We start from the raw sequence: 27,768 nt of genomic DNA, 5'->3' as shown, positions 1-27,768 counted from the left end.
CAGAGACTCACTAAATTGCAGAGGGCTCACTAAGTAGCTGAGGCTGTAAGTAGCTGAGGCTGTCCGCGAACTGTGATCCTCCGGTCTCAGCCTCCCGAATGCTGGGATTACAAGCATGCGCCACCACACCCGGTTTGCCAATTTTCTTTTTTGTGTGATTGTTTTTGGTACTTGGGATTAAACCCAGGGGCATTCTACCTCTGAGCTACACCCCTAGCCCTATTTTATATTTTATTTTATTTTTTATTTTGTAACAGGGCCTTACTAAATTGTGGAGGGCCTCATGAAGTTGCTGAGGCTGGCCTTGAACCTGCAATCCTTCTGTCTCAGCCTCCCAAGTACTGAGATTACAAGTGTGCACCACTATGCCGGCTTCACAGACAACTTTTAGGCCCCTGATCCTACTAACTTAAATTAATAACATGTAGGGAGCTAATATATTATACAATGGCTGTGTTTTATAGCTAATAAATAGGCATTCAGTTTAAATGCATTTTAGCATCTATCTGACTTAAGAGAAAATAAACAAAACGGCAGCAGACTTCATTCTACTTGCCTTCCAGTGTGTAAACAGAAAATGAAGACTCATGACCCGTGGCTTACACAGCATCCATCTTTGTGGAAAAAAATTCAGAAACGTAGTGGAGTGTTCATTGTCTTCATAGAAAAGCACAGAGTTTCCAAAATGATGTAAAACACCATTATGTAGAATGGCAGACAGTTTATCCAAATGTGGAGATTGTTTTTAATTATATATATAATATCTATATATATATACAAATATATATAAAATATTTAATTATATAGAATATTTATATATAGATATATAAATATTTATTTATATATATGTGTGTGTGTATATATGTATGTATGTGTGTGTGTGTGTGTGTGTGTGTGTATATATATATATATATTTGTGGTACTAGGGATGGAACCCAGGGACATTGTACCTCTGAGCTACACCCCCAGCTCTATTTTTTATTCTTTATTTTGAAACAAGGTCTCACTGAGTTGCAAAGGGCCTCACTAGGTAGCTGAAGCTGTCCACGAACCCGGATCCTCCCGTCTCAACCCTCAAGCGTACACCACCATGCCTGGCTGTTTTTAATTATAAAACATCATTTTACTTGAGGAAAAGATCTTGATGGGTCGTGCACCCTTTGAGTCTCAAAGACTTTTGGGGTGTTTATAACTGTGGCATGTTATGCGGAAGTTCATCGTGGAGTGGACAGAGGCGCCTGGAGACAGTCTCCATTCCGTGATGGCGATCATCTCTTAGTTAGAACAGGCGGCGGGTCAGTGTCAAGATGCGGTACCAGACAGTCTTACTTACGTCATGCCCGATTCTCAGACTGCGCTTGCTGGACAGGTATGGCAGCCTGTTATTTCACCTAGCCATGGCTGGTGACTATTATGTTAAGACACAAGATTTTAGCACCTGTCGTTTCCTTTCCCCGCTGATGCCGTGACAAAGTTCCTGCACACAGCAAGAATGTGTGTTCAGTTGTAAAGACCATGTTCCTGTATCTTGACGTGTTATTAAAAAGTATATGGCTCAATTATGTATTTTTATTGGACTTTAGTCTAATTACATGTCGATAAGTCAGATTGTCTTGTTGAGTAGAACATTAATTATTGTAAGGGTTACATAGTCATGTTAGCATTTGTTTTTTGTTGTTGTTGTTTGTTGTTTTGTTTTGTTTTGGTGGTCCTGGGGTTCCTGGAAGCCCTTCTACCTCCGGGCTACACTCCCAGACCTATTTTTACATTTTCATTTTGGAAACAGGGTCTCCTAAGCCAGCGCGCGGCTGGCTTCGAACCTGCGCGATCCTCCTGTCTCCGCCTCCCAAGCGCGGGGATTACAAGCGTGCGCCACCACGCCCGGCTGGTTTTTGGTGTTTTAAGTAGGCAAGTGCCATAGTACCACCTGTGGGGAGACTGCATACAGTGGGATGAGGTTTGATAGTATAGCCAGGTACTGAGTCTCAGCTCTTGACTGATTTTCTTTGTGTTGACTTCGGGAAAATCTTGATAGTCAGTACAGAATATAATAATATAAAATTTTATTTTTCATCTGTAATAATATTATAAGAAATCATTTTATATTTCGCACTGCCAATAATTTTACAAGAAATCCAAGCCAGGTCTGTTGTGCATATTCTATAATCCCAGTATTTGGGAGGCTGAGACAGGAAGATTGTGCCCAGCCTCAGCATCTTAGCAAGACCCTCCTCCACTTAGTGAGAATCTGTTTCAAAATAAAAGATAAAAATAGGGCTGTGGCCCTATTTCTAATAAAAATTTTTAATTTTTAATAAAAATTTTAATTTGTAAAATTTTAATTTGTAAAATTTTTTAAATTAAAAAATTTTAATTTTTAATAAAAATAGGGTTTGGCCCAGTGGTAGAACATCCCTAGGTTCAATCTCCAGTACCAAAAAAAAAAAAAAGAAGAAATGTGGGAGCAGCACGAATGTGTCCGGCTGCCCCTCTCCTAGAGCTCTCACACCAGGGCCTTTGGCCGTGACCTTGGCGGTTGTCAACACACGACCTGATCCATGTGGCATTGCCTTCCTTCTTAAAGGCAGATATACTTAGAGTTTTGCTGAATTTATCTTAAGCACGTGTTCAAACTTGCTCTTTATCAGAGGCGCTGTGTAAGCACCTGTGAGGTACATCTACTGGTAAAACTCCAAAGGCATGTTTCTCACCGGAACATCTTTTCTATATTCATACCTATTGGTGGAGAACTTTTAGTGTGTTTATGGTACTGTGGGTTGACCCAGGGCTCATGTCTGTGAGCATTAGGAAAATACTCTACATGGGCAACCTTTTTGAGGGGAATAGCCGAATATATGTTCTTGTATATTATACTTTCATATAAAAGAAAAGTATAGATCCTTACTAGACTAACACATTTGTAACCTTCTTTCTCTGTGAACTGTTCTCCATACAGCAGCTAAATGACCTTACTAAAAATAAAAATCTGATCCATGCTTAAAACTCTAGTGATTTCCTCCTGCGCTTAGAATAATATAGTCCTAACTTTACATCATGGTCTATATCAGAACTGTGCTAGAGTCGGAGCATACCAATTCATGACAGCCAGTAGTTATATCTTCAGGAATTTTGTGAATCAGCTTGCTGTTAAACACAGTTATTGTTAAAAAAAAAATTAAATGATATAGCTGGGCACAGTGGCACATGCCTATAATCCCAGTACTTGGGAGGTTGAGATAAGAGGATCTCAGGTTTAAGGCCAACATGTGGTAGCTTAGTGAGACCCTGTTTTAATATAAAAAATAAAAGAGGGCTGGGGATATAGTCAGAAGTTGAAAACCCCTGGGTTCAGTCCTCAGTACATACCAGAGACACACAAAATTAAATGATATAAACTTACAATTAAATAGCATATTTAAAACAAAAGCTATAAAGCCGGACGTGGTGGCACATGCTTATAATCCCAGCATTCAGGAGGCTGAGACAGGAGGATCGTGGTTCGCGGACAGCCTCAGCTACTTAGTGAGGCCCTTTGCAACTCAATGAGAGCCTGTTTCAAAATAAAGAATAAAAAATAGGGCTGAGGGTATAGCTTGGAGATAGAATGCCCCTGGGTTCCATCTCTAGTACCACACACACACACAAAAAGACACACACACGCACACACACGTTTATATATATTCAACATAATAGTTTCCTGGGTCCTCTTTCCTGGTACCTTGTGCTCTCGAGACCACTCACGCCGTCTGTTTGATGTGTGTGGTGGAGACAGTACAGAGTTGCATTGCTGGCCATGCGTCCCCAGCTCCAGTCCACTTATTTCCAAGTGTTCCCTGAGTTACAGACATGGCTAATGCTACAGCGGGGCTCCCATCACCCCATTGTTACTGGGTTTATTAGCACAGTATTCTGTTTATTTGCACGGGTAAAACCAATAACTTATGATTGTCAGTAAATTGTTCTGTCATCGTTGAAGCCATTTGGAACCCCCGGGACATGGGTGAACATTTCCCAAATATGTTTTCATGTCATATATCTCATGTCGCACGATATCACAAATCTAGGCCGAAGCCTAGATTGCCACGGCATCGAGGTGCATGTAACATCTCTAAGCACGCACCACCAGAACTTTCAAAACAAAACGCTAGCCGGGCGTGGTGGCGCACGCTTGTAATCCCCGCGCTTGGGAGGCGGAGACAGGAGGATCGCGCAGGTTCGAAGCCAGCCGTGCTGGTGTAAGAAACCCTGTTTCAAAAATATAAAATAGGTCTGGGAGTGTAGCCCGGAGGAAGAAGGGCTTCCAGGAACCCCAGTACCACCAAAAAAAAAAAAAAAAAAAAAAAAAAAAAACCACTAATCTGGCTCAGTAGGTGAATTTTCTCTTTTGCGGTGTAAATGTCAGTGGGATTTGCTGTTTAACCATATTTTGCACATTTTTAGATACTATTTTCATTTTTAAGGTTGTTGACATTTTTGCTAAATTTTGTATGCTTACCCTGAACGCTGGCACTGATAATGAATACAGTAATTAAGGTGGGGAAACGCCCCAGCAGGCTGACATAATCATGCCAGCTAGGTTCCCTTCATCTCTCAATGAGCAAGGGGCAGATGCCTTGCTACTTTGCCAAGGATTACACAGATTTCCCCTGAATTCCTCGCCTATTTTGCTAGCGCTCTTCTTTTTGTCTTCACAGGGGTTAATGCTAGACTTTTTATGTTAAGATAATATCTCAGTTTCTATAACAACTCGCTGTATCTGCTATAGTTGTCAAAGATACCCGGTGTTGGTTCCACGCTAGCTGGGATCAGCCCGCAGCCGCTTTATAGGTTTAACGGACCGCTTTCATGTGGCCTGAAGTTAAAGGCGTGGCTGTATCGCTCAAGTTAGACATAAGGAATGCTAACTCACCGGGCTACCGCGCTTCCCCAAGTAAAGCATTTTCTTCAATAAAAATTATAGGCTAGGATTGTCAGTTAATATTGAAAGGCTTTTACATTTTTTATGGTTCAAATTCAAATGTTTTTTATGTGTGTTGTACTGAGATTGAACTCAGGGTTGTTCTACCTCTGAGCTACGTCCAGCACTTTCTTATTTCTTAGTTTGAAACTGGATCTTGCTAAATTACTGAGGCTGGACTTAAGTCTACAATCCTCCTTTCTCAGCCTCCCCGGTACTGGGATTACAGGCGCGCACACTCCATGCCCAGCTATGGCTGATTTGTATAGGAATTTAAATAAGCAATTATATGTATAAGCATATAAACGAAACCCTACTTGGTCCAGTTATTTAGGTATGACGTTAACATAAGAAAGATATAAAGTATCATAACCAGTCAAATGCAGATTTTCCAGGGTGACATTTGAAGTAGATGTTTATAAAATAGCTAATCCCGGGACGCTGAATGAGTTCAACTGCATTTTCTTTTTCTGTCTTCTTGGTGGAATTTCTGAAATATTGAATATGTCACCTGCCGTACTCTTTCATCTTGTTGGTGCTGCGATTCAGAGATCTGTTTCTTTGACGTCAAACTTTATTCTCTGGTCAGATAAAAACAAGAGAAAGTTAATATATTTTATCGGTTATTTAAATCTTAATGGTAGAAACTCATAACATCTTTTCCTAAAAGTGTATTTTATTTTATTTTATAAAGGAATATCAAGCCGAGTGTGGTGATTCATGCTTGTAATCCCTGTAATTGGGAGGCTGAGACAAGAGGATTGCAGGTTCACAGCCAGCCTCAGCTACTTAGTGAGGCCCTCTACAATTTAGTGAGACTCTGCTTCAAAATAAAGAATAAAAACGGAGCTGGAGGTGTTGTTCAAAGGTAGAATACCCCTAGGTTCACTACCCAGTGCCACAAAAAGAAAGTAATATCAGAAAGACGCTGGGAAGATACTATTATACTATGTATCAAAATTTAAAATGCATCTGGTGTAGTGGCCTATGCTTATAATCCCAGTATTTAGGAGGCTGAGACAGGAGGGTTGCAGGTTTGAAGCCAGCCTCAGCAATTTAGGAAGGCCCTCAGCAACCTAGTGATACCTTGTTTCAAAATAAAAAATAAAATAGGTCTAGGTATACCTCAGAGGTTGAATGCCCCTGGGTTCAATACCCAGAACCACACACAACAACAACAACAACAACAACAACAACAACAACAAAACAACAAATTAAAAATGCAGTCATCATTTCATCAACCCATCCCTCTTGTGGGAAGATCCCCACCCCCCGTCCCTGCATGTGTAAATATCATGCAGTGGGCAGGTTGTTTATTGCAGCTATTGTGATAAAAAAAATAGGAGCATCCAGTGTATTTGTTAATAGGAAACTAATTAGATTAACTCTGAGTGCCACATAATGGAATGATTTGTAGCTTTTTGTAAATAAAGAGACGACTCTATTTATTGAGAGGGAAATATTTTCAACTTGAATTGTTAAGGGGAAAAAGCAAGATATATAAAACTTGTGTAGAATGTCAATTTTTGTGTAGAAAAGGGGCAAAGTAAAATAAGAAATGTAATTATCTAATTTGCCTGAAGACACACTGGCAGAGTACTAGGGAAATTATTATTCTCTAGAATAGAGTGGATACAAAGTTTTGCAAAAGAGGTGGGGAGTAGCTGTGTCAGGATATAGTTTGGATTTTTAAGTCGTGACTGTATTACATAGATGTTAAAGATTGTCTAATGAATGGATGCTAGCACGGTTACAATTAATGGAAGAAGACAATTTATTTCAAGCAAAGGGGCTAGCAGCTTTGAACACAGAATTTCCCGTGAGCCTCAGCAGAAGGTGGAATTTATCTTGAGCACAACGTTTCCGTCGGCACGTGTCCTCAGGAGCTGGCCCCAAAGGACTTCATTCTCTGAAGGACTCCGGCCATTTATGCAGAGGGTGATAACAGGGAGTATTTTTTGGCATTCCAGCCAAAGGCACTCCTTCATGCTCTGTGCTTATGTCTTTCTACAGATGCCAGAAGAACAGGCATTCTGTGTTTTGGTGAAAATCATGTACAACTATGGTTTGAGAGACCTCTACAAAAACAACTTTGAAGATCTTCATTGCAAATTCTATCAGTTGGAGAGGCTAATGCAGGTAAATAATATTTAAGTATTTATTTACTTATCTGTGTTACTGGATATCGAATCCAGGGCATTCTGCCTCCGAGCTTACATCCCCAGCCCTATTTTCTTTTTAATTTGGAAACAGGGTCTCACTAAGTTACCAAGGCTGATCTCGAACCTGTGATCCCCCTGTGTCAGCCTTCCGAGTACTAGGATTACTGGGGCGCACCACTGCCCAGCCTGGAGTTCATTCTCCTGAGTAAATGTCGACAGTTGCTCACTGTCCCCTTTTTGTTCATCACAGTTCCTATTTTTCCCCCGAGGTCAATTTTCCCAAGGGCTTTGGAAGTCAAATGAGTGTAAGTAGTAAATGGAAAATGAGTTTGTGGTACTGGGAGAAAACTCAACCTTACTTTTCTGTCGGCACATTTCGCCCGTGAGCTCGATGGCCGTGTGAACACTGCCCCTCCTGAGAGCAGCTGATGGGCCAGCGGGTGTTTTTCAAAGAGAGCGTCTTGTGTAAAAAAGATGTTTGTGTTTTCTTTTAGCCAGGCGTGGTGGTGCACACCTGCAGTCCCAGTAGTGGGAAAGCTGAGACAAGAGGATCGTAGGTTCACAGCCAGCCTCGGACGTGTAGCAAGACTCTCAGAAACAGAGAGACCTTATTTCAAAAAATATAGGGAGATATAAGGGCTGGGGTTCTAGCTCAGAAGTAGAATGTCCTCGAGTTAAATTCCCAGTACCATACAAACAACAAGAAAGGTTTATTTTGTTTTTGTGGCCTGTTTATAAAAACACATATATGTGGTCTTTTGCATATCCTCGCCTCTGTCTTTGTGATGATATGTGGCCAATTGTGACAATAGAAAGATAGGGTTGAGTTTCTTCCCAGGACCACGGACTCATCCTCCATTCACTACATACACTTATTTGACTTCCAAGCCCGCAGCAAAACGGACCTGAGGGGAAAATAGGAACTTTGTGAATGAAAAGGGAAAAGTCAGATCCTGTTTCAAAATAAGAAATAAGAAATTTTAAAAAAGAGCTGGAGTATAGCTTAGAGGTAGAATGCCCCAGGGATCAATTCCCAGTACAAAGAAAGAAGGAAGAAAAGAAAGGGGGGAGAAGGAACGAGGGAGAAGAGGGAGAAAAGAAGAAAGCAAGGAGGAGGAGGGGAGGAGGGAGGGAGGGGAAGAAACATCCTTGCCAGTCCTTGGCACCACGGCTTTCATGTTTTTGCGGCGCACCTGCTGGTTGGACTCGGGAGGAGGGTGGAGCTAGGATAAGGACGTTTTTCTGAGGCGCTCAGTATTTCACGGTCCACCTGCACGGCTTTGGCTTTGCCATTGTCGGTATGCTGAAGACAGGCTTTCAACATTTAGTTATGCTCGGGAGTTTTCCAAGTGCCCAGAATGTACTGAAATGATATCACGGCCCCCAGATGAGGCCTATTCCAGATGTTGTCCAAAGAGAAGACACGTTTCTAGTGAGGTGAAAGATGAACCCCCAGAGGGGCACCCCACTCTGCCTTAACCCTGAAGTCGAGATGTTCATTAGACGACAGGCGGTCTGTCAGACCAGCGTTTCCCAAGAACAGCCAAGAGGGCGAGGGCTGCCTTCCTGTGCGCTTAGAGCAAGTCCCTACTTGTCTCAGTGTCTGTTAGGCGCTCCATTCTGCTCTCATGTTATCACACCGGCGTAGTCAACAAGAAATGCAACCAAAGGCAGAAATACCGGAAAGCGGCCGTGGGATCTGATTGTGCGCGGCAGCGGTGGCGGCGCTCCCTGGGCGTCCCTCTCCAGCAGTTCTCACTCTCACTTGCAGGAGCAGCTGCCGGACCTGCACAGCCACTTCTGCGAGCTGAGCCTGGAGGCCCACATGTACGCGTCCCAGTGGTTCCTGACGCTCTTCACCGCCAAGTTCCCGCTCTGCATGGTCTTCCACATCATCGACCTGCTGCTCTGCGAGGTAGGCCGCTCCCCTGCCCTCCCTGGCCCCAGGGACAGCGTTCGCTGAAGGCGGTTTCCGTCTTTATTTTCTTTGTGCAGTTATTAAGCCATCTTCACTGAACGAAAGTTCTGTCCGGGTATTTAAGACTCTTTTACGTGCACATTTATTATTGGTGCCAATGAGGGCATCTGGGAATCCTATGAAGGAAAGGGAGGTGGTTACATTTGTATAATTAAGTTTATAACTTGTTCGTATCTGTACAATAATGTGTTACCAATATAGCAGGCTTTTAAATAAATGAATTTAGAATTAGGTGTTTTAACATTCATGCAATTATACTTCGATAGGGATTGTGACTGAGATTTTTGCAGGAACTAATTTCTCATAAGATACCCCTGTGCATATGATATTTGAGGCTCCTGCCAGGTGATGGGAAAATGATGAGCTTAAGTTTAAGGTGATATAATTATATTTTTATTTTGTTTTGTTTTGTGTGTGTGTGTGTGTGTGTGTGTGTGTGTGTGTGTGTGTGTGGTGCAGGGGACCAAACCCAGGGCTGTGTGTATGCCAGGCAAGCATTCTACCACAGAGCTACAACCCAGCCTGATTGTATTTTTAGACAATAGAATATTCTAACGATTCATTTTCAAAATTAATTTAATGTTTATATACTTGTTTTATTGTTTCTAGTTTCTTGGGTGACTATATTTATTTACTTTACTCTTTCTTGGTGGCGTTTTGGGGATAGAATCCAGGGCATCATTCATTTTAGATAGGTGCTATGCCACTGAGCTATACCCCAACCCTACTTGACTCTTTTAAAGAAATAAGTAATTTTACACACACATTTTATATTGCCCATCAAAATGTTTGACAATTAGCATGATAGGAAAATTGCTGGATGAAAAGTATGTCGTTTTAATAGGAGATAAAAGTATAGCTATGCTCTGCTGGAGTAATTAAGAGTATAAATATATGTATAAGTTTATTATGATCTATACTGATTTATACTACTCTAGTTTTAAGGTAAAATTATACTTCCATAAAAGATTAACCACCTTAATCACCCTATAAATTACAAGTTAAGTGTAAGCATAAGAATTTTTAATCCCAGCATTCAGGAGGCTGAAACAGGAGGATCACAGTTCACTGATGGCCTCAGCTACTTAGTGAGGCCCTTTGTAACTCAGTGAGACCCTGTTTCAAAATAAAGAATAAAAAATAGAGCCGGGGATGTAGCTGGGAGGTAGAAAGTCCCTGGGTGCCATCCCCAGTACCACAAAAAAAAAAAATTGAAAAGATAAAACATGTGCCCTGTATGAAATGTGACAGCGTTGTTTCTCAGCCTACCACCACAGAAATCACTTTTTATGCAAGCACGGCTGGCTGGGCTTTTGCCCTTCAAGGCTCCTCTTAGAGGTTGCATAGGACCTGTGGGTTGCAGAAGCACGTGACATTCAGAACCACTTATGACATGTTGATAAAGAAGGACTGAGTAATTTTCTGGGTTCATAGCAAAGTGAATTCATATTCAGGTTCTTGAGTCCTGAATATGTAATAGCTAGAAAAGCTGATTGATAATACCTTAATCCTTCTCTTCATTTTATTTACAAATTTGTTTGTAAAATGCCATTCTAAATATAACCTAAAAAACGAATTCTGAATTAGAAGCCAAAACCTTATTCAGAACCAACAAGGTGGGTGTGGTGATACGTGCTTATAATCCCAGTACTTGGGAGGCTGAGACGGGAGGATTAGAGCTTCGAGGCCAGCCTCAGCAACTTAGTGAGGCCCTCAGCAACTTAGTGAGACCCTGTTTCAAAGTAAATAGTAAAATAGGGCTTAAGGTATAACTCAGAGGTAGAATGCCCCTGGGTTCAATCCCCAGTACCACAAGCAAACAAATAACAAAGAGCAAGTTTAGACATTTATACTAAGATGAACCTTCCTTTGGTTGGCCATATTGGCGAACGGTTCTAACTCCCTTATTGAAGTTCAGTAATCTTTAAAAGGTAAACATTAAATTAATACCTTTGAGTTCTGTAATCTTAAAGTAAGCTGATACTGAAAGTCAGTTTTGATAAATGCATGTTCATAGACATTATTAGATACTGAATTAAGATTAGTATTTCATGGCATAAAACAGAAAATGGGGTTATGACACTTTAATGGTTTTTGCATTATGTATAATATGAGCTTACAAATATTTATTATCATTGCTTCACATTTTTTCCAAGTTTATCTAATTTCATACTAGATTAGTTCTATGGTGTTCATTAGAGAAAAGGGAATCAAATTAATGTGCTTCATCGTTCAGCCACATTGGCTCCCTGATCTCTTGGTGAGGAGGAATGCGTGGCTCAGCTCGCCAGCATGGTGGCCCTGTGAAGCCGGCTCTTCCTGAGCAGGGCTCACCTGGCCTCGAGGACCTCCTGGAACCTCGAATCTAGGGTTTGCAGGAAATTCCATCTTGAAGGTACTTGAACTTCTAATGCCGGTTGCTAAGAAAAATAGCAACATTCCCGATACAGAAGGCGAGGCCGACTTCTGAGCCGTCGTCACGTGTCTGCTGTGATTCACAGTCACAGTGGGTGAAGGATCACAGTGTTCCTTAAAATGAGAAAAGGCATCCTAGAAGTTGCTTCCTCTCCCCTGGAACCTTTACTCTGTGGTTGTTGCATTGCTTTCTTACAATGTGGGGAAAGTTGCAATCACAGCATCATGATATCCAGGGAATGCAGAGTGAAGTAGCTCTTCAAAATCAACCTTACTGGACAGCCGGGTGCGGTGGGCACGCTTGTAATCCCCGCGCTTGGGAGGCGGAGACAGGAGGATCGCGCAGGTTCGAAGCCAGCCTCAGCTACTGAGTGAGGCTCTCGGCAACTTAGGGAGACCCTGTTTCCAAATAAACTATAAAATAGGTCTGGGGAGTATAGCCCGGAGGTAGAAAGCCCCTGGGTTCCACCCACCAGTACCACAAAAAAATAAAAAATAAACCTTACTGGAAACAGAATTGTAGTGTGTTTCAGGATGTTCATTCTTTCCACTAACTCGTCTTTGTCAAGGATTATTTTGCAAAGGAAATTTTGAATAAACTTTTACTTCCTGCCTGTCTGTGTTTTCTCTTTGCCCTGTCCTTCTTGTAGTTAATCAAATATTTATATCAAAAGCTATTCTTTCATAGGTGATCAAGTGTTCCGAGAGAGGAAATGTCAACAGAGTCTTAAATAGATCATTTGCTTGGTGGTTGTTTTTTGTCAGGTTTTCTCTTTTTTCAGAAAGTAGCTCAAATCTTAATGGTTTAAATTAATATTTAGTTGCAAATGGAGGGCTGGAAAATTCTCAGATGGGAGTGTTGGTTTTTCAAAGTCCATCTTTCTGACAATAAATATACATATATATATATGTGTATATATATATATATATATACACATATATATATATGTATGTATGTTTACATATATACACATATATGTCCACAAAGTATCTTGTATGTCACCCAACGATTCTACTGCAAAGAGAAAAGGAGGGACATTAAATTGGAGACCTTGAAGGTATATTGTCGTGTCACGCTTTCCTTAATTGTGTGCTTTTAAAGATCTCCTCATTTATCCTGAGACTAAGACTATAAAGTTAATTTAGCAGAAAATGAATAATCTTATAGACTCTGACAACACAGTCTGAGTAAAAAAGAAGTCTAAGTTATTAATAGTTTTATTTAAAATGTTTACCTAAACCCAAATATATGGTAACCAGGTTAATTCTCTTGTCTGCTTGAAGACAGATGACAACAGGATCCCAAAAGAAATACATTGTCTAATGTTAAGATGAATAGAACCCTCTGTAGGTTGTCTTTTAGCCAGCAATTCAAACAAAAATCATTTTAAGCCTATGTTTTATGGTCTGCCTTTATAACTTTGGAGAGATAAGAGAAAGGCTAAATGTATTAGCATTTACAGCGTAAACATTGTGATGTTAACCACCAAGAATAAAAACATTGTACTTCTTAAATTAACTTTTTCTGGACATATAATAGACTAAAAGAAAATGTAGAAAAATATTATAAATCTTGGTGTTTTCCCACAAAATGGACATCCTAAGGTAACCAGCACCCATATCGGAAAAGCGAGAATCATTTGCATTTGAGAGGCCCCCCCTTACTGCCCTTTTCAGTAGCTGCGCCCCTAAGGAGTGACCCCGGCTGGACTTTCCCTACCCTCCATTACTTTTCTAGCTTAAGTAATTATAGTCACACAATTTTCTTTTTCCTTGCGTCTCTGTTCATCGCTCTGTGTGACTAGAGGGTAGTTTATCTGTTTCCCATTCCCCCGAGGATGGATGGTTAAGTTGTTTCCGTGTAAGCGTCGCTGTGGACGCTCTTGAACTCGTTTGGAGGTGAATGTAGGTAGCACTTGTGTGGGCGAACACCGACGGGTGGAATCGCTGGTTGGGACACGCACATGTTCAAGTCAAAGACATAACTGGCCAAGCACGTTATGAAAGAGCGCGAGCCTTTCCCTCTGAATTGGTTTTATGCAGTAAAGGTGGTCAAGGGCAGGTTGTGCTTTTAGATAGACCCTGGGTCAGATTACAATTAAACAGCGTTCAGTGATCCGAGTGATTCACTTGATTTCTGAGGTTGCCTACAGATGGGAACTGAGAGCCTAGCTCCCAGGCTGTGTTAAGGACTAAATGAGACTGCGATGTAAAATGTTTAGCACTGGGCCTGCATCCCCGTGATTAATAATGCGGCTCTGCGTGCTGCTCAGCTACAGCCCTTCAAGTTGCTTCTTACTTTCTCCAGGTTACTAGTCTTCTAACCCCCACACACACCTGAGGGGTTTCTTTGCTCAAAGCAAAATTTCACCCAGTGACCTTAAGGGAAATTTCATTCTATTCCTTTCTCAGTAATGATTCCAGTAATTTCTCTCCAACATGTTTCTTTTCCTCTTCCCCTTTTCCTTCATATAAAAGACACGCAGAAAACTCCAAGATTTCTCTTAGTCCTGACAGGTAACTGACAGCTGGTGTTTGAAGTTGACTTCCCAGATAGTTCAATTTTTAGAGCACCAAATATATACAGCTTTATATAGTAACTTGGTATTTCACAAAATTTAAGGAAATCATTGACCCTTCAAATTAGAGTGCATCTTCTGCTTCTGCTTCTGTGTTCTTCTTAGGATGATGAAAAAATGACAGTTCTACATTATCTGATTAAATACCACCAGGGATGATTCCCCTTTCAAGGCAGTCCTCTGAAGTTAGCTGAAGAGTAGATTCATTATATAACATTCTCTCTTTTTACCCCCGAGGCCTCCCAGAAAAACTCATTGGCATGAGCTGATATAAGGAATATTAAGCCCTTACCAAACACTCATTTCTGAAAACTCTTAAGAGAAATAATTGGCTACAAGAGTAGAAGGGGACAGGGCAAGGCCATGGCTAACCAACAAAGAACCGTAGGGGCGATTTGAAAGTTTTACTTTTCCACAGAAATCTTCAGGACCCAAAAAACTGTCTCTACAATTTCATTTCTATTTACTATTGCCACAGTGAAATAAAATAGATGGCAATAAACTAAAGAAATGAAAGGCGATGTGCTTAGTACTCATGATCAGAACAGGGTTCACTGACTTAATGTTCTGTGGTGGTAGGTTTTTGTCCACTAAAAAAAAAATTTCAGTTCCTAATCAATTATGGTAAATGAAGTTACTTTTTAGTATATTTTTTGATTGCAGAAAAACTCAGAGCAGTTAAAATATGTATACATGGATTGAATAAACTAGACATATGCTTTTTAAGTTTATGACTAAATATTTAAAAAAAACTCAAGGAAGCTTTAAGACATACACTCCACTCATATCTGACCGGTTAAGAAATAAAACAGTACCAACAAGAATGAAAAGCTTTATATTTTTCTCTTCCTGACCACACCCTTTTGCCTTCCCCAAAGAACTGATGTACAGAATTCAGCATGTAGCGTTCCTGTGCATGCTTAGATTTTTATTACATGCACATGTATCTCTGAACAATTTGCAATTGAACGTATTTGGAAAATATTATTATGCTCACAGGCTTATCAAGTCTATCTCCAAAATAAGGCTTAATCTTTCCTCCTCTGCCCTAGTCGGCATCATCTCTCGGTCAGTAACCTCCTAACGGTCTTCACACTGATCTTCCTGGCTCTTTTATCCTCATTATCCTCCCAAGCATCCGCAGAGAATTCTACACACCACCTATCAGATCGCGTCACTCCTCTGCTGAAAACCCTTGTGTGGTTTGCCAGCACATAATACTTAGATTGTTTTGCGCGCTGGGTCGGTAGTCTTGCCCTTCCTTTCCCCACAATGATGTCTCAGAGTCTGTCTTCTTTTTATCGCTCCCTGCACCTCCAGACTGGCCTTTCCAAAGTTGAAAACATTTGTGTTTTTTCCCTTGTGCCTAAAACATGTTCTTTACCCTTTACCGGCCACTTCCTCTAAGAAGTGTTCCTTGATCGCTCATTAAGTGTGTGTGTGTGTGTGTGTGTGTGTGTGTGTGTGTGTGTGTGTAAAGGGATAGAATCTGGGACATTCTACCTCCAAGCCACACTCCCAGCCCTATTTTATTTTATTTTTTTTTAATTTTAAAACAGGGTACTTCCAAGCCACACTCCCAGCCCTATTTTATTTTATTTTATTTTTTAAATTTTGAAACAGGGTCTCACTGAATTGCAGAGGGCTTCATGAAGTAGCTGAGGCTGGCCGCAAACCTCCTGTCTCAGCCTCCCAAGTACTGGGATCACAGGCACACAGCACCACGCCCACTTGATCTCTCCCTTAAACGGGTCCTTCCTTTTACCTTTTCCAATGTTGCCCTGTAGTTAGTGATCATTTATTTATCTACTTTGCATTTTTCTAAATGTCTTTTTCACCGAGTAGGTTATGAATTTTTAAAAAGAAAGACCTTTTTTCGGTACTACTCAATCCCTAGTATATAACTTGACATGTGATAGCTACACACAAAATATCTGTTGAAGAAAATAGGAATGAAGTATCAGTGGACAAAAATATGCTGATCATTCTAATCACTGTCACTTAAGTCTTACAGGCTAAAAAATAATAGACCTCTTGAGTTGTACAAGGACAGTAAGTCAATGCCTTTAGGAATTCCCTTCACTTTAGTTAAGATATTTTAAGAAACAGAAACCCAGACATAGTAGCTCAAATCCAGTGGCGGTTTATTCTGACTCTAGAGGAAATCCTGGGGACCGTGCTCCCCAGGAAGGACAGCCCCAAAGCCGTGCCAGGCCACCCATCACTCTGTGAATCAGACGGCCTCTCCTTTCCTGACCTACTTCTTTGTGGCTTTGGTTTGTAAAAGGCATAAAAATATCTCAGAAAGGTCTTCATGGTATTTCCGCTCTTATGCCAATAACATTTAGCAATCTCTTCATGTTTCTGTTAGAGAAAATTCCTGGAAGAATTTGATTGGTCTTACACAGTGTGTGTGAGTGTGTGTGTGTGTGTGTGTGTGCACGTGCGCACGCGCGTGGTACTAAACTCAAGGGTGTTGTGTGACTCAGCTATACTCTCACTCATCTTTATTGTTTTGTGTGGTGCTGGGACTTGAACCCAGAGACATTCTATCTCTCAGCTATTATTCTATCAGCTATTATTCTATCAGCTATCAGCTATACTCAACGCTATTTTATTCTTGTTGTGAAACAGGGACTCCATAAGGTCCAGAGGGCCTCATTAAGTGGCGGCTGGCTGCAAATGTGTAATCTTTCTGTCTCAGCCTCCCAAGTACCGGGATTACAGGTGTGTACCACCATACCGGGCTCACCCCAGCCCCTTTTATTTTGAAACAGTATCTCCCTAACTTGCTAAAGCTGGCCTTGAACTTGCGATCTTCTTGTCTCGGCCTCCCCAGTACTGGGATTACAGGTTTGTGCCATGGCACCCAGTTGGTCTTATACATATTTTAGAGTAATTCTACATGGCTGGGCACAGTGGTGCATGCCCATAATCCCAGTGACTTGTGAGGCTGAGGCAGGAAAATCACATTTTCAAGGCCAACCTGGGTAAATTAGCAAGACTTTGTCTCAAAATAAAAAAGGCTAGAAATTCAGCTCAGTAGATTTCCCTGGATTCAATCCTCAGTACTGCAAAAATAAAAAATAAAAAAAAGTCTGCTTAGTCATAGGTGATAGGTTTGTATCATCTGGGGCCAGTGCAAGGGATTGGACCAGGGCGAGTCACATGACCTCAGCCTACTTAGCAAGAGCTGTATATGGGGGCAGATTTCCTAAGAAGGCACACTGGTGAAGATGGCATAATAAAGTACTTCTAGTGTGTATGTGGCTTGTAGGTTTAAATTCGATACATCTAGTATTTACTAAATAAAATTCATGCATCTTAAAAACAGGCTGTTAGCCGGGCACGGTGGCACATACTTGCAATCCCCGCGCTTGGGAGGCGGAGACAGGAGGATCGCGCAGGTTCGAAGTCAGCCGTGCTGGCTTAGGAGACCCTGTTTCCAAATTTAAAAAAAAAAAAAGTATAAAATAGGTCTGGGAGTGTAGCCCGGAGGTAGAATGGCTTCCGGGAACCCCAATACCACCAAAAAACAAACAAAAAAAACAAATAAACCAGGCTGTAGGTATTTATTTAATTAGAGTGGGGAATGGAATTGTAAAATAGGGTATAACTTTTAAAAATGTTCTTTGCTCCTTGGACTTGAAATGGTTGCCGTATTCCAGATCATTTTTCCAAACCATTTTCATGGCATACTTTTAGCAGGCGGGTGTTGACCTATGTAAATTATCTTAATGAGTACCTGCAAACTACGTGCAGTATTAGAATGCTTTTTATTGTGTGCAGATTGCATTGTGAGGGCATCATTTTAGGTGATAACTTGTCGAGAGACCTACGCTGTGGTTTTAGTAACGACAGTCCTCTCATTTATAAACAAGGGCTGTACAGTACCCCTTGGCAATAAACTGGAAATGAAACCTTCTAGTAAAGAGGAGTTACTTGCTGTTGCTATCCTGCTCAGACAGACCCCGTTTTAGCTGGAAGATTCTCAAGCTTCCTGCTTGTCTCAGATTTGAGGATAGGATTCTGGTCGGCTTTATGAACAAGAAGAGGATGTCGGGCCACACGCTGTACTAGAAATGACATACCTTGTTCTGCTCCAGGCACAGAGCTGGCCTCCGTTTTCCTTGGATAACTGGCCAATTTAGAAAGAGGTTTTATTTATTCTTATTTTTTATTTTTTGGTGGTACTAGGGGTGGAACCCAGAGGCTTTCTACCTCCGGGCTATACTCCCAGACCTTTTTTGTATTTTATTTGGAAACAGGGTCTCACTAAGTTGCTGAGAGCCTCACTGAGTAGCTGAGGCTGGCTTCGAACCTGCGCGATCCTCCTGTCTCAGCCTCCCAAGCGCGGGGATTACAAGTGTGTGCCACCACGCCCAGCTGAAAGAGGGTTTTTTTTTTTTTTAATTCACACAGCCAGGGATTCTGATTGTTCTTGTCCTTCATCTCCATAGCAAATAAGCAGCTGCTTTTGTGTCTCTTAAGCAACCCTCATTACCTCCTGCCGTTTGAAGGCTGAGGTCTCACAGTTCTCAGCATCGGGTCTGGGGGTCTCGTTCCAAGACCGTTGCTCTCGTTCCCAGGCTCCTGCTGTGTGTAGCCGGATCTCTCCATGATAAATCGCTGCTCGCCCCGGCATCCTTCCTGGCTGCCCTTCCCAGGTACTTTATTATCCGCATCCCTTGTGTGGCCTTTTAACCAAATGATGCTTTGACCTTTTCCTCACTGCCCCAGGGCCTCGTAATTCGGTGGAGACATACCAGTACTAGAATTGCTGCCAGCCCGTGCTGTCCAGCTCCCCGTTCTAGAATCGCTGATTGCATTAGTTCAGAAGAAGTGTGATAGGACCGTCTGTCGGCTGCTCTCGGGCTACCTCACCAGAGCATTCAGAGGCTCTTATTTATCAGAAGTCCACTTGACATTTTGCTTTTCGTCCATGTTCTAGCAGGGTAGCCCATTTAGCTCTTCTTTTCTGAGGAATAATGCCAGAAAAATATCCCATAATTGAATAGAACAATTTCCGGCTGGTCCACTGGCTTGTTGACCCATTGGATTACGGCTTGGGCCATGTCAAAGCCTGGTAGTTGTTTCTTATTTAAGGCATTTAGTTGCTTCTTATATAAGGTACTTAAAGCATCTAACCATGTACTTCTTACTTAAGGCATGGTATGGTCATGCTCGTTTTATTCCAGTGAAGTCAGTACATACTACTTTAGGCTAGTCTCCTGGCTTGCTATCTGACAGCTGGTTCTGAGTCCATTGTGTCCATCAGAGTTCTTAATACAGGGGGAAATTAGTGTGTCCTTAGTTTCAGAATTTCTGTTACTCTATAAATTGATTTTAAATTATTTATTTATTTATTTATTATATATTTAGTTAGTTGTATTGGGGACTGAACCCAGGACTATTTTACCTCTGAACTATACCCACATCCCCCCCTTTTTTTGAACCAGGGATTCACTAACTTGCAGAGGGCTCCATAAATTGCTGAGGCTGATCTCCAATTCATGATCCTCCTGTCTCAGTCTCTCAAATACTGGGATAACAAGTATGCATCAACATACCCAAATTTATAAATAGTAACATATGACTGTAAAAGGCTGGAAATAGATATGTTATAGTACCAAAAAATACCTAGATTACGTGCCTCCTGTTTTTCCATTAAATAGACTCAAAGCATCTTTTGTCTTAATAGCTAATAATTTTTCAACTTGAAAAGTAAATAGCTTAAAATAAATGTTGATGGGTTGAAACCAGTATTGCTGATCACAATCAGCCGGGAGTGGTGGCACACACTTGTAATCCCTGCGCTTGGGAGGCTGAGACAGGAGGATCGCACGGGTTCAAAGCCAGCCTCAGCTACTTAGTGAGGCTCTCAGCAACTTAGTGAGACCCTGTTTCCAAATAAAATATTAAAAAAAAGGTCTGGGAGTGTAGTCTGGGGGTAGAAAGCCTCAGAGTTCCACCTCCAGTACCATACACACACACACACACACACACACACACACACACACACACACACGATGAAATCCACTTGACAGGAGCAATTTTCAGGCTTCTGAAAAAACAGATCACCTTTAGAAACCACCTGCTACCTTCTCTGCTCAATCCAGTGTGTAACGTAATCATGCTCCAGAACTTTTTTTCCCCCAAAATCAGTATTGTTGCTTTCTGTTTATGTCTCCTAGTCAACGACATGGAAATTTTACAAACTCTTCTTGTTCTTGGAGGCACTCCTCTTTAATATCAGAAAAGTGTAACGATACATTCCAGTACTGAAGGATACAGTCCAGCGCCCACCGCTACTCGAGATGGGTCGCCCCAGTGAGTCCCGAAGGGGGATAGAGTGAGTGTTCCCCAAGCTCCAGGCACCTGTGGTTGTCAGGGGGAGCAGGCGGGGTAGCATCCTCCCCCTCCCACCTGCTCTCCAGGGCAACCCCAACTCTCACATTCAGCCCCCTTTGTAGAAGCTCCAGCAGCCCCTCTGGGAAGCCTTCTCTCTCTTACTGGCCCCTCCAGCTCCCTGTCTCTGGCCCTTCGCTTTCACTCCTTCCCCTTGTCATTTTCTGAGGATTTGGCCTCTATTTCAGGTACTCAGTTTTACCTTGCATAGTTTTTCAGATCTTATCAGAATAAAGAAGAGAGGGAAAGAAAACCTATAGCACTGCCCCCCAAGCTCTCCCCATCATGAGTCAGGTGGACAGTTCTCTCCACCGAAGTGGAGTGACCACCTGTTGGCATCACTGTGCCCTGAGGATTCTTGCCTCATTCCTCAGACTTGTAGTACAAGGACCGTCCTCCACTCTTGGCCGCCGAGTGCCAGAAGGAAGGTGCAGTGTGTGAGAAGGGGATGGTAGAGGAGCGAGTCCACCGCCCTGGCTTATCTGCCGCCACGGTTAGCGCCCACTCAGCTCCTAACATTAACAAGCCCTTCCATTTCGAGAGCCTTAGTATTGACGTGTGTCTTCACACGCTGTTCTAGCAACAACAAAACAGTCCTCCAGTGATAGCAGGCTGAGAGAGGACGGTCGACACCCAGAGCCGCCGATGTGAAATCCCTGTGGGTGTCTCAAGGGTGCTGATAAAACCGGCCAAGAATCTGGGGGAAATCATGTGGGAAAAAGGATTTGCAAGTCACATCTGTGGTAAGGGTCTTATATCTAGAATAAAAGAGGAATTCTTACAACTCAATAAAAAAAGTTCAATTTGGAAATAGGGAAAGGATCTTAATTGCTATTTTCCCAAAGAAGATATGCAAATTGCCCCTAAGGGCATGAAAGGATGTTTAATATCGTTAGACATGAGCAAAATGCAAGTCAAAACCACAATGAGATACTTCTTCAGGCCCGCTAGGATGGCTATCATCAGAAAGCTAGACAGAAACAGGTGGGAAGATGTAGAGAAATTGGAGATGTCATGAATTATGGGGGGGGGGGGTAAAATGGTGCAGCCACATTGGAAACTGTTTGGAAATTCCCCCAAAAGTTAAACATAGTGGGGTGCAGTAGCCATGTGGGGAGTGCTTTATCAAGCCTAAAAATTCTAGAGGCCCATGTTAGAGACAAGATTCTCTGAAGGTGTCGCCCTAGAAATCTGCATGTTTAACAGATACCCTCAGCGCTTTTGTTTCCTATTAAAGGGAACCGTGAACATCTGTCTGTACAGACCCATCGAGATGTGTTGGGGTTGGAGGATGCATACTTTTGATCATTCTCATCAGATGCCCGCAGCGAGGACAAAGCAGCTGTCTGCCCCCACGGGAGTTCTCGAATGTTACAGGCGCGCGGCCCTTTTTCTGGAGGAGAGAGAAAAGCGAGATGAAGAGGCCTGTGAGATAGTGCACTCTTCGTTTCTTTGAATTCATTAGTGTAGCAAATTCTAGGAAGAAGCTAATGGTCCAAGGTAATGAATTCAGAGAAACAAAACTTGGGGGAAATGGCCGGCCGTGCCTCTGTGGCTGTTTTTCGTGTTGGTTCTTGGGGTAAAAACCTCGATGTGTTAACCCCCCGCCCAGGCCGTTTTGGTCACAGGTCCCCAGGGGCTGTCAGCACAGCCAGGTTGACGGAGAGCAGGGGCGGAATTCAGCAGCTGAACTTCCTCAGCAGTGGTCTGGGTCTGTTTCACAGTGGTGCGGAGCAGGACACGTGGGGATTAAAAATAGGTGTGCGTTTTATTTCAGAAGACTCAGGAGGAGGACGAGATGGGACCTTTTAGAGCGAGAAGTTGCCAGAGTGACGGCAGGCCTGCATTTCTCCATCCTGAAGCATCTGGGGACTTATGCAGATGTTTACTTTCACTAAGTTGGAAAATGGTACATAGTATCCTATAAACACTAAGTTTCAATATCTCCTTGAAATTCTAAGTGTATCTTCCCCCAGATTAATGCAGGCTTTTAGAAATCCTATTCATAAATACCTTAAAAAAAAAAGAAGAAGTCAGCTGGGTGTGGTAACGCATGCCTGTAATCCCAGTATTTGTGAGGCTCAGACAGGAGGATCGCAGGTTTGGGACCAGCCCCGGCAGGGTGGCAAGACTTTCAGACTTCCAGTGAGACCCTGTTTTACAACAAAAAATAAAAAGGGCTGGGGATGTAGCTTGGAGGTAAAATAGCCCTGGGTTCAGAAGGAAAGAAGGAAGGGAGGAAGGGAGGGAGGGAGGGAGGGAGGAAGGAAGGAAGGAAGGAAGGAAGGAAGGAAGGAAGGAAGGAAGGAAGGAAGGAGAGAGAAACAGAAATACCAGTAGGTAGGTGGGTAAGTAGGCAGGTAGGTAGGTAGGTAGGTAGGGAGGAGGGAGGAGGGACACAGAAGTGCGGCTTGGTACTCACATTCTTTCTGGTGGATTCCCATCACTCTACTGAAAGCCTGTTTCTTTCTTCGGCAATAAAAAATAGATAATTAAGCTTAAAGATGCCATGCTTATGCGCACGGCATACTAGAATGGTTCCTTACGCGTGAGCCCCTGTGTGCACTGTGGGACAAACCCTTTGTTCGGTGCAGATCTGGAAACATGAATTTAACTACTTCTCCCCATTCCTCCCTTTTGTCCGAAGTTTCTGTCCATATAGTTCCGCAGCTAGCAGGAATCCTCTGTGTCTCAGCCTGTGCATAGGAGTTCTAGTAACTAGTCTCTTTCTTTCAAATTGTGAGACTTCAGTGCGCACTAGCTCTCGCTGTGTACAGAAGCCCCAGCCAGCAGTTCTCTTGCTCTGTCTTAGGCCAGTCAGGGCACTTGACGCTGTGGAAAGCGCGGGCACAGGTTGAGGTTGTCAGATGCAAAAATACAGACTCCTGTTATGCTGGATTGTAGGAATCTGCTATTTTCTTAAGTCCAAAATTAACAAATATTGACAATTTCTTTTGCTTCTTCCTAATAGTCCACTGAGAATAGCGATATTTTAGAGATGGGAACCTAAGAATAAGCAATAATCTAAACCAGGGAATGTCCCCCGCTTATCCCTCCATTGCCGTGTGGTCAGCAGTTATGCAGTGAATGAAGGAAATCCTCCATGATGTCTTCTTGACACACTTATTGCACGTCTAGCATGTGTCTGGCAGTCTCCCACACTCAAAACCCCTTTGAAGCTGCATATCATCTGTTAAAACTGCAAGTACATTTTGCTGCTCAATACATCCATAGTTGTCTTAGGATAGAGATTTCTTCACATTTTTGAGTAAAAGTTGTCGGTCTGGAGAGACACGGCATATTCACCTTGACTCTCCGTCTCCTCTCGCTGCTCCCTCTAAGGGATTTGGCATCCCCCAGTTTGGGGAGCAGTTATATGAATAGGAAGTCATAAAAAGTTTAAATAATATTGATGGCATGGTGACGCTGATGTTTTTAGAAAGATAGATCTGAGATAGCGGAGAGAATTGCGTTATGATATCAGCTGCCATAGATACAGTAAGAATTAAACACTAAGAATAAATGCGGGCATTGTGGGTTATTCAGTGCTTTTATAACTCCCGCAGTGAAAGAGAAAAAAAAACAAAAACAAACAAAAAAAAAAACTCCCGCAGTGTACATTGATGAGTATGTGATATAATACTGAATTATCTAACAGTGCTGCATTTTGTGGGACGAAGGGGGAAGGAACACATTATACAATATATGCAAAATTTTTAATTAGATTTCCTTTTATAGCCATTTTTCTGATGTGGCTTCTTATATTTGGGGGAAAATGAATTCATAGAATACATTACTGTGAAGTATTACATCATCAGGATCACTAGACTTTTAAAGGTTAGGTTATTAAAGGTTTACATGGAAATTTGAAAGGAACAAAGTACTTTACTTTCGAAGGCACAGAAAGAGTGAGAAAGTGGATGACTGTCTAATTCCAGACACAAATATGAGGCAGACTAGTACTTATAGCAGTTCGGAGGATGCCAGAAAAGCCAATAAAAGAGCAGCATATGCTTGCAAACTGTTTTCAAGTGAGGCTTCATCTTTGTCTGGAGAAAAGAGCTCAGAGCTCAGCAACTCAACATCTAGGGGACCAGGGACACTCCCTGAAAGTGTCGTCATATTAGCCAGCTGTCCGCCACGGTGATAGGTACCTGCGCAAAGCAACTGAGAGGAGGAAGGACTTCTTTTGGCTTGTAGTTTCAGAGGTCGGTCCATGATTGATGAGCTCCTTCGCTCTGGGCCTGAGGAGGCACACCATCGTGGCGGAAGGGCGTGGCAGAGGGAAGCTGCCCAGCTGTTGGCAGTCAGGAAGGGGAGAGAGAGAGAGAAAGTGAGGAGGAGCCAGGGGCAAGACGGGGTTCCCAGGCCATGGCCCCAGTGAACTTCCTCCTCCAACCAAACCCCTCCTGCCTATGGTTTCCACATCCTCCCAGTAGTCCATTCAGCTTATTAATCCACCAAATGGTTTAAATGACTGATGAGATCAGAGCCCTCATGAGCCAGCCATGTCCCTGAAGCCCCATTTCTGGATATGGCTGCATCAGGGACCAAACCTCCAGCACATGAGCCTTGGGGGACACTCCAGATCTAGCTATGGTAGTCATCGGATTCATTGAGTCAGCCACTCACTCGTTGAATAAGTATTGAACTCTTTTATTTTATTTTATTGGTACTGGGGCTTGAACCCAGGGACATTCTACCTCCCAGATATGCCCCCAGACCTATTTTTTATTCTTTATTTAAAACAGGGCCTCACGAAGTTATGGAGAGCCTCACTAAGTAACTGAGGCTGGCCATAAATCTGTGATCCTCCTGGCTCAGCCTCCCAAGAACTGGGATTACAAGCATGTTCCACCATACCCAGCTAGTATTGAACTCTTAATACTTGCAGATTTAACTGAAAATCTAGTACTTGCTCCAATTTGTCAGATGAAATACTTTGGACAAATCTTTGAGAAGAGAAAAGAAATTTTATTGATTTGCTAGCAAATGAGAAATTCAGTGAGAAGAAGTTGAAGGGAAAAACAGCTGATTTTCTTTATTTTTAACAGTTCTATAAATCCTTTATTATTTTATTTTATTTTATTCTACGAGAGGGGAAAAGGATTTATAATGTCCTATGGCGGGTACCAGCTCCATGATGGACATGGCACAAAAGGTCTGCCAACCCATATTTGTAGGACCCAGGATAGGCCACCCAGACATGGCACTGGCCCTGGTGTGCTGGAGTCCTCAGAGAGAATTCTCTGCTCTTGATTCACTGGCCAGGCAGTCAGTGCCCCCGTCAGTGCCCAGATCAGAAAAGGCTGATTTTCTAAAGCCCGGAGAAAAGAATCTCCCTGTTAACACCCCAAGTGTTTATCGGAAAATATAATTCATGCCCACAGGGCCTTTGCAATGAGTTATTTGAACTTGCTGGCACCATCCCTTCCTTACTTTGGTCAGTAAACTGATAAGAACATGTTACTTGTTAACATGGAAAGAAGGAAAAGAGGAAGAAGAAAAACACATGCCAGTTTTAAAACAAGCCACCAGCTAGCTGAGCCGCAAGGTCATAATCAGTCTGTGAAATGGACCACCGTATGCTGACGCTGAGCTAGTCCTAAGAGATACAGTGGTTAACACATGAACATGTCCTTGTATCCATGGAGCTAACAGACTAACAGGCATACAGATGACAAACAAATATAAATATATATATATATATATATATATATGATTATACATTACAATAAATGCTTTGAAGGGAAAGTACAGGTTGCCTCAAGATCTTATATTAAGGAAACCTATTTTAAATTGGGCTTTCAAGGATGGTCTCTGAGTAAGTGACATTTAAAGCTGAGTTCTGAGAGATGAGTAGGAGAAATCCTAGTGACAAGTGGGGGAAGTGCATGTTTTAGGGCATCTAAAAGTAAGCCCAGACTTCTAGAACACAGACAGCAGTTGGCCAAGAAGTGGGTAGGACCCAAATTATACCAGTTTGGTGGGCATATTGAAGACACAGGTTCTCATCTCAGCTGCAGGGAGAAGCCACTGAGGCTCCTTATGGTGGGATAGAAGACTGATTCCAGTGTTTCCGAGATGACTGTGGCTGTGGCGCGTGTTTGGAGGGAGGACCAGGGAGGAGCTCCTGAGCTCCTGACGGGAGCGCTGAGCGTGGTTACCTGACCTTACATACCTGCTAGCTGTACGTTAATCTCTGAAGAAGTATCATGGCTGTTTTCACCCAGGAAAAATACCTGTGTAGGACAGTAGAAAAATATCACCACCCCCCCAGTTCTACAGATATAATTTAAAGGTTGAGAACAAGCTGGGCATGGCGGCATACCCCTGTAATCCTAGTACTTGGGAGTCTGTGGTTGGAGGTTCTGACAGCCTCAGCAATTTAGCAAGGCTCTCAGCAACCTAGCAATGCCTTATTTCCAAATAAAAATAGGGCTTTGAGTGTAGCTCCAAGATAGAATATCCTTGGGTTCAATCCCCAGCACCATAAAAGGGGGGGTGGTGGTTGAGAACACTTAATATGTTTCAGGGAAATTTGGAGGGAGGATTGTTTGTTATTGTCTTTAATTCTGAAATATGATTCCCATTTATTTTTCTCCCCAACAAGTTTTTTGTTTGGGAAAAGAAATTTGGTGGTATTTAGACTCCTAAATTGGAAGCATCAATAATGTATAAGCTTGTACCTGACTTTTACTGATTTTCACTTTTAGCTTTTGGTATTTTTCCCTTCCATAACTTTTCCAGAGATTGCATCTATGAAATCTCCTTTGTGTTTTTGGAAGAAAACAGGGCAGGTGCTTGATGTTTCCAAGAATGAAATGGCCTTAGAGGCAGTGCCTGCTTGCTGGCTGGCTAGCAGAGCCAGCAGAGGAAGACGGCATTTGCACCAGCAGAATTTTGATTCAGCATGGCTCCTAGCTTTCTGTTTTGAGATAGCGCTCGGGCGCATCTGGAATCCAGGGACTGCAATGAGGCTGAGTGGCAAAAAAATAAAATTTGCCCTGTGCTATGGTTGATAATACCACAGATTACTTTTACTGATTGACATCACTTTTCGGTTTTTTTTTTTTTGTTTTTTTTTTTTTGGTACTGAGGATTGAACCCAGGGGCATTCTACCTCTGATCTGCACCCCAGCCTTATTTTACTTTTTATTTGGAAACAAGGTCCCACTAACTTGCTGAGAGCCTTGCTAAGTAGCTGAGGCTGGCTTTGAACCTGTGATCCTCCTGTTTCAGCCTCCCAAGTACTGGGATTACAGGTGC

General features: G+C 42.4%; 1 protein-coding gene across 2 annotated transcripts in view; it reads left to right on the top strand.

Moving 5' to 3' along the window:
- Positions 1-27,768, top strand: part of RABGAP1L (RAB GTPase activating protein 1 like) — a gene marked incomplete at both ends in the record, with an annotated part of 518,644 nt that overhangs the window by 309,700 nt on the left and 181,176 nt on the right. For both annotated transcript variants that reach the window (XM_080699626.1, XM_080699625.1), the window contains 2 exons: positions 6,971-7,096; positions 8,891-9,034. In XM_080699626.1, the coding sequence (XP_080555752.1) occupies positions 6,971-7,096; positions 8,891-9,034 (270 nt within the window). The remainder of the gene's footprint in view (positions 1-6,970; positions 7,097-8,890; positions 9,035-27,768) is intronic.

The sequence above is a fragment of the Muscardinus avellanarius genome (genome assembly GCF_963383645.1).
Source record: "Muscardinus avellanarius genome assembly, chromosome: 7".
Classification (NCBI taxonomy): Eukaryota; Metazoa; Chordata; class Mammalia; order Rodentia; family Gliridae; genus Muscardinus; species Muscardinus avellanarius.
The sequence above is the reverse complement of the archived record's forward strand: the minus strand, read 5'-3'. Positions and strand labels throughout refer to the sequence as shown.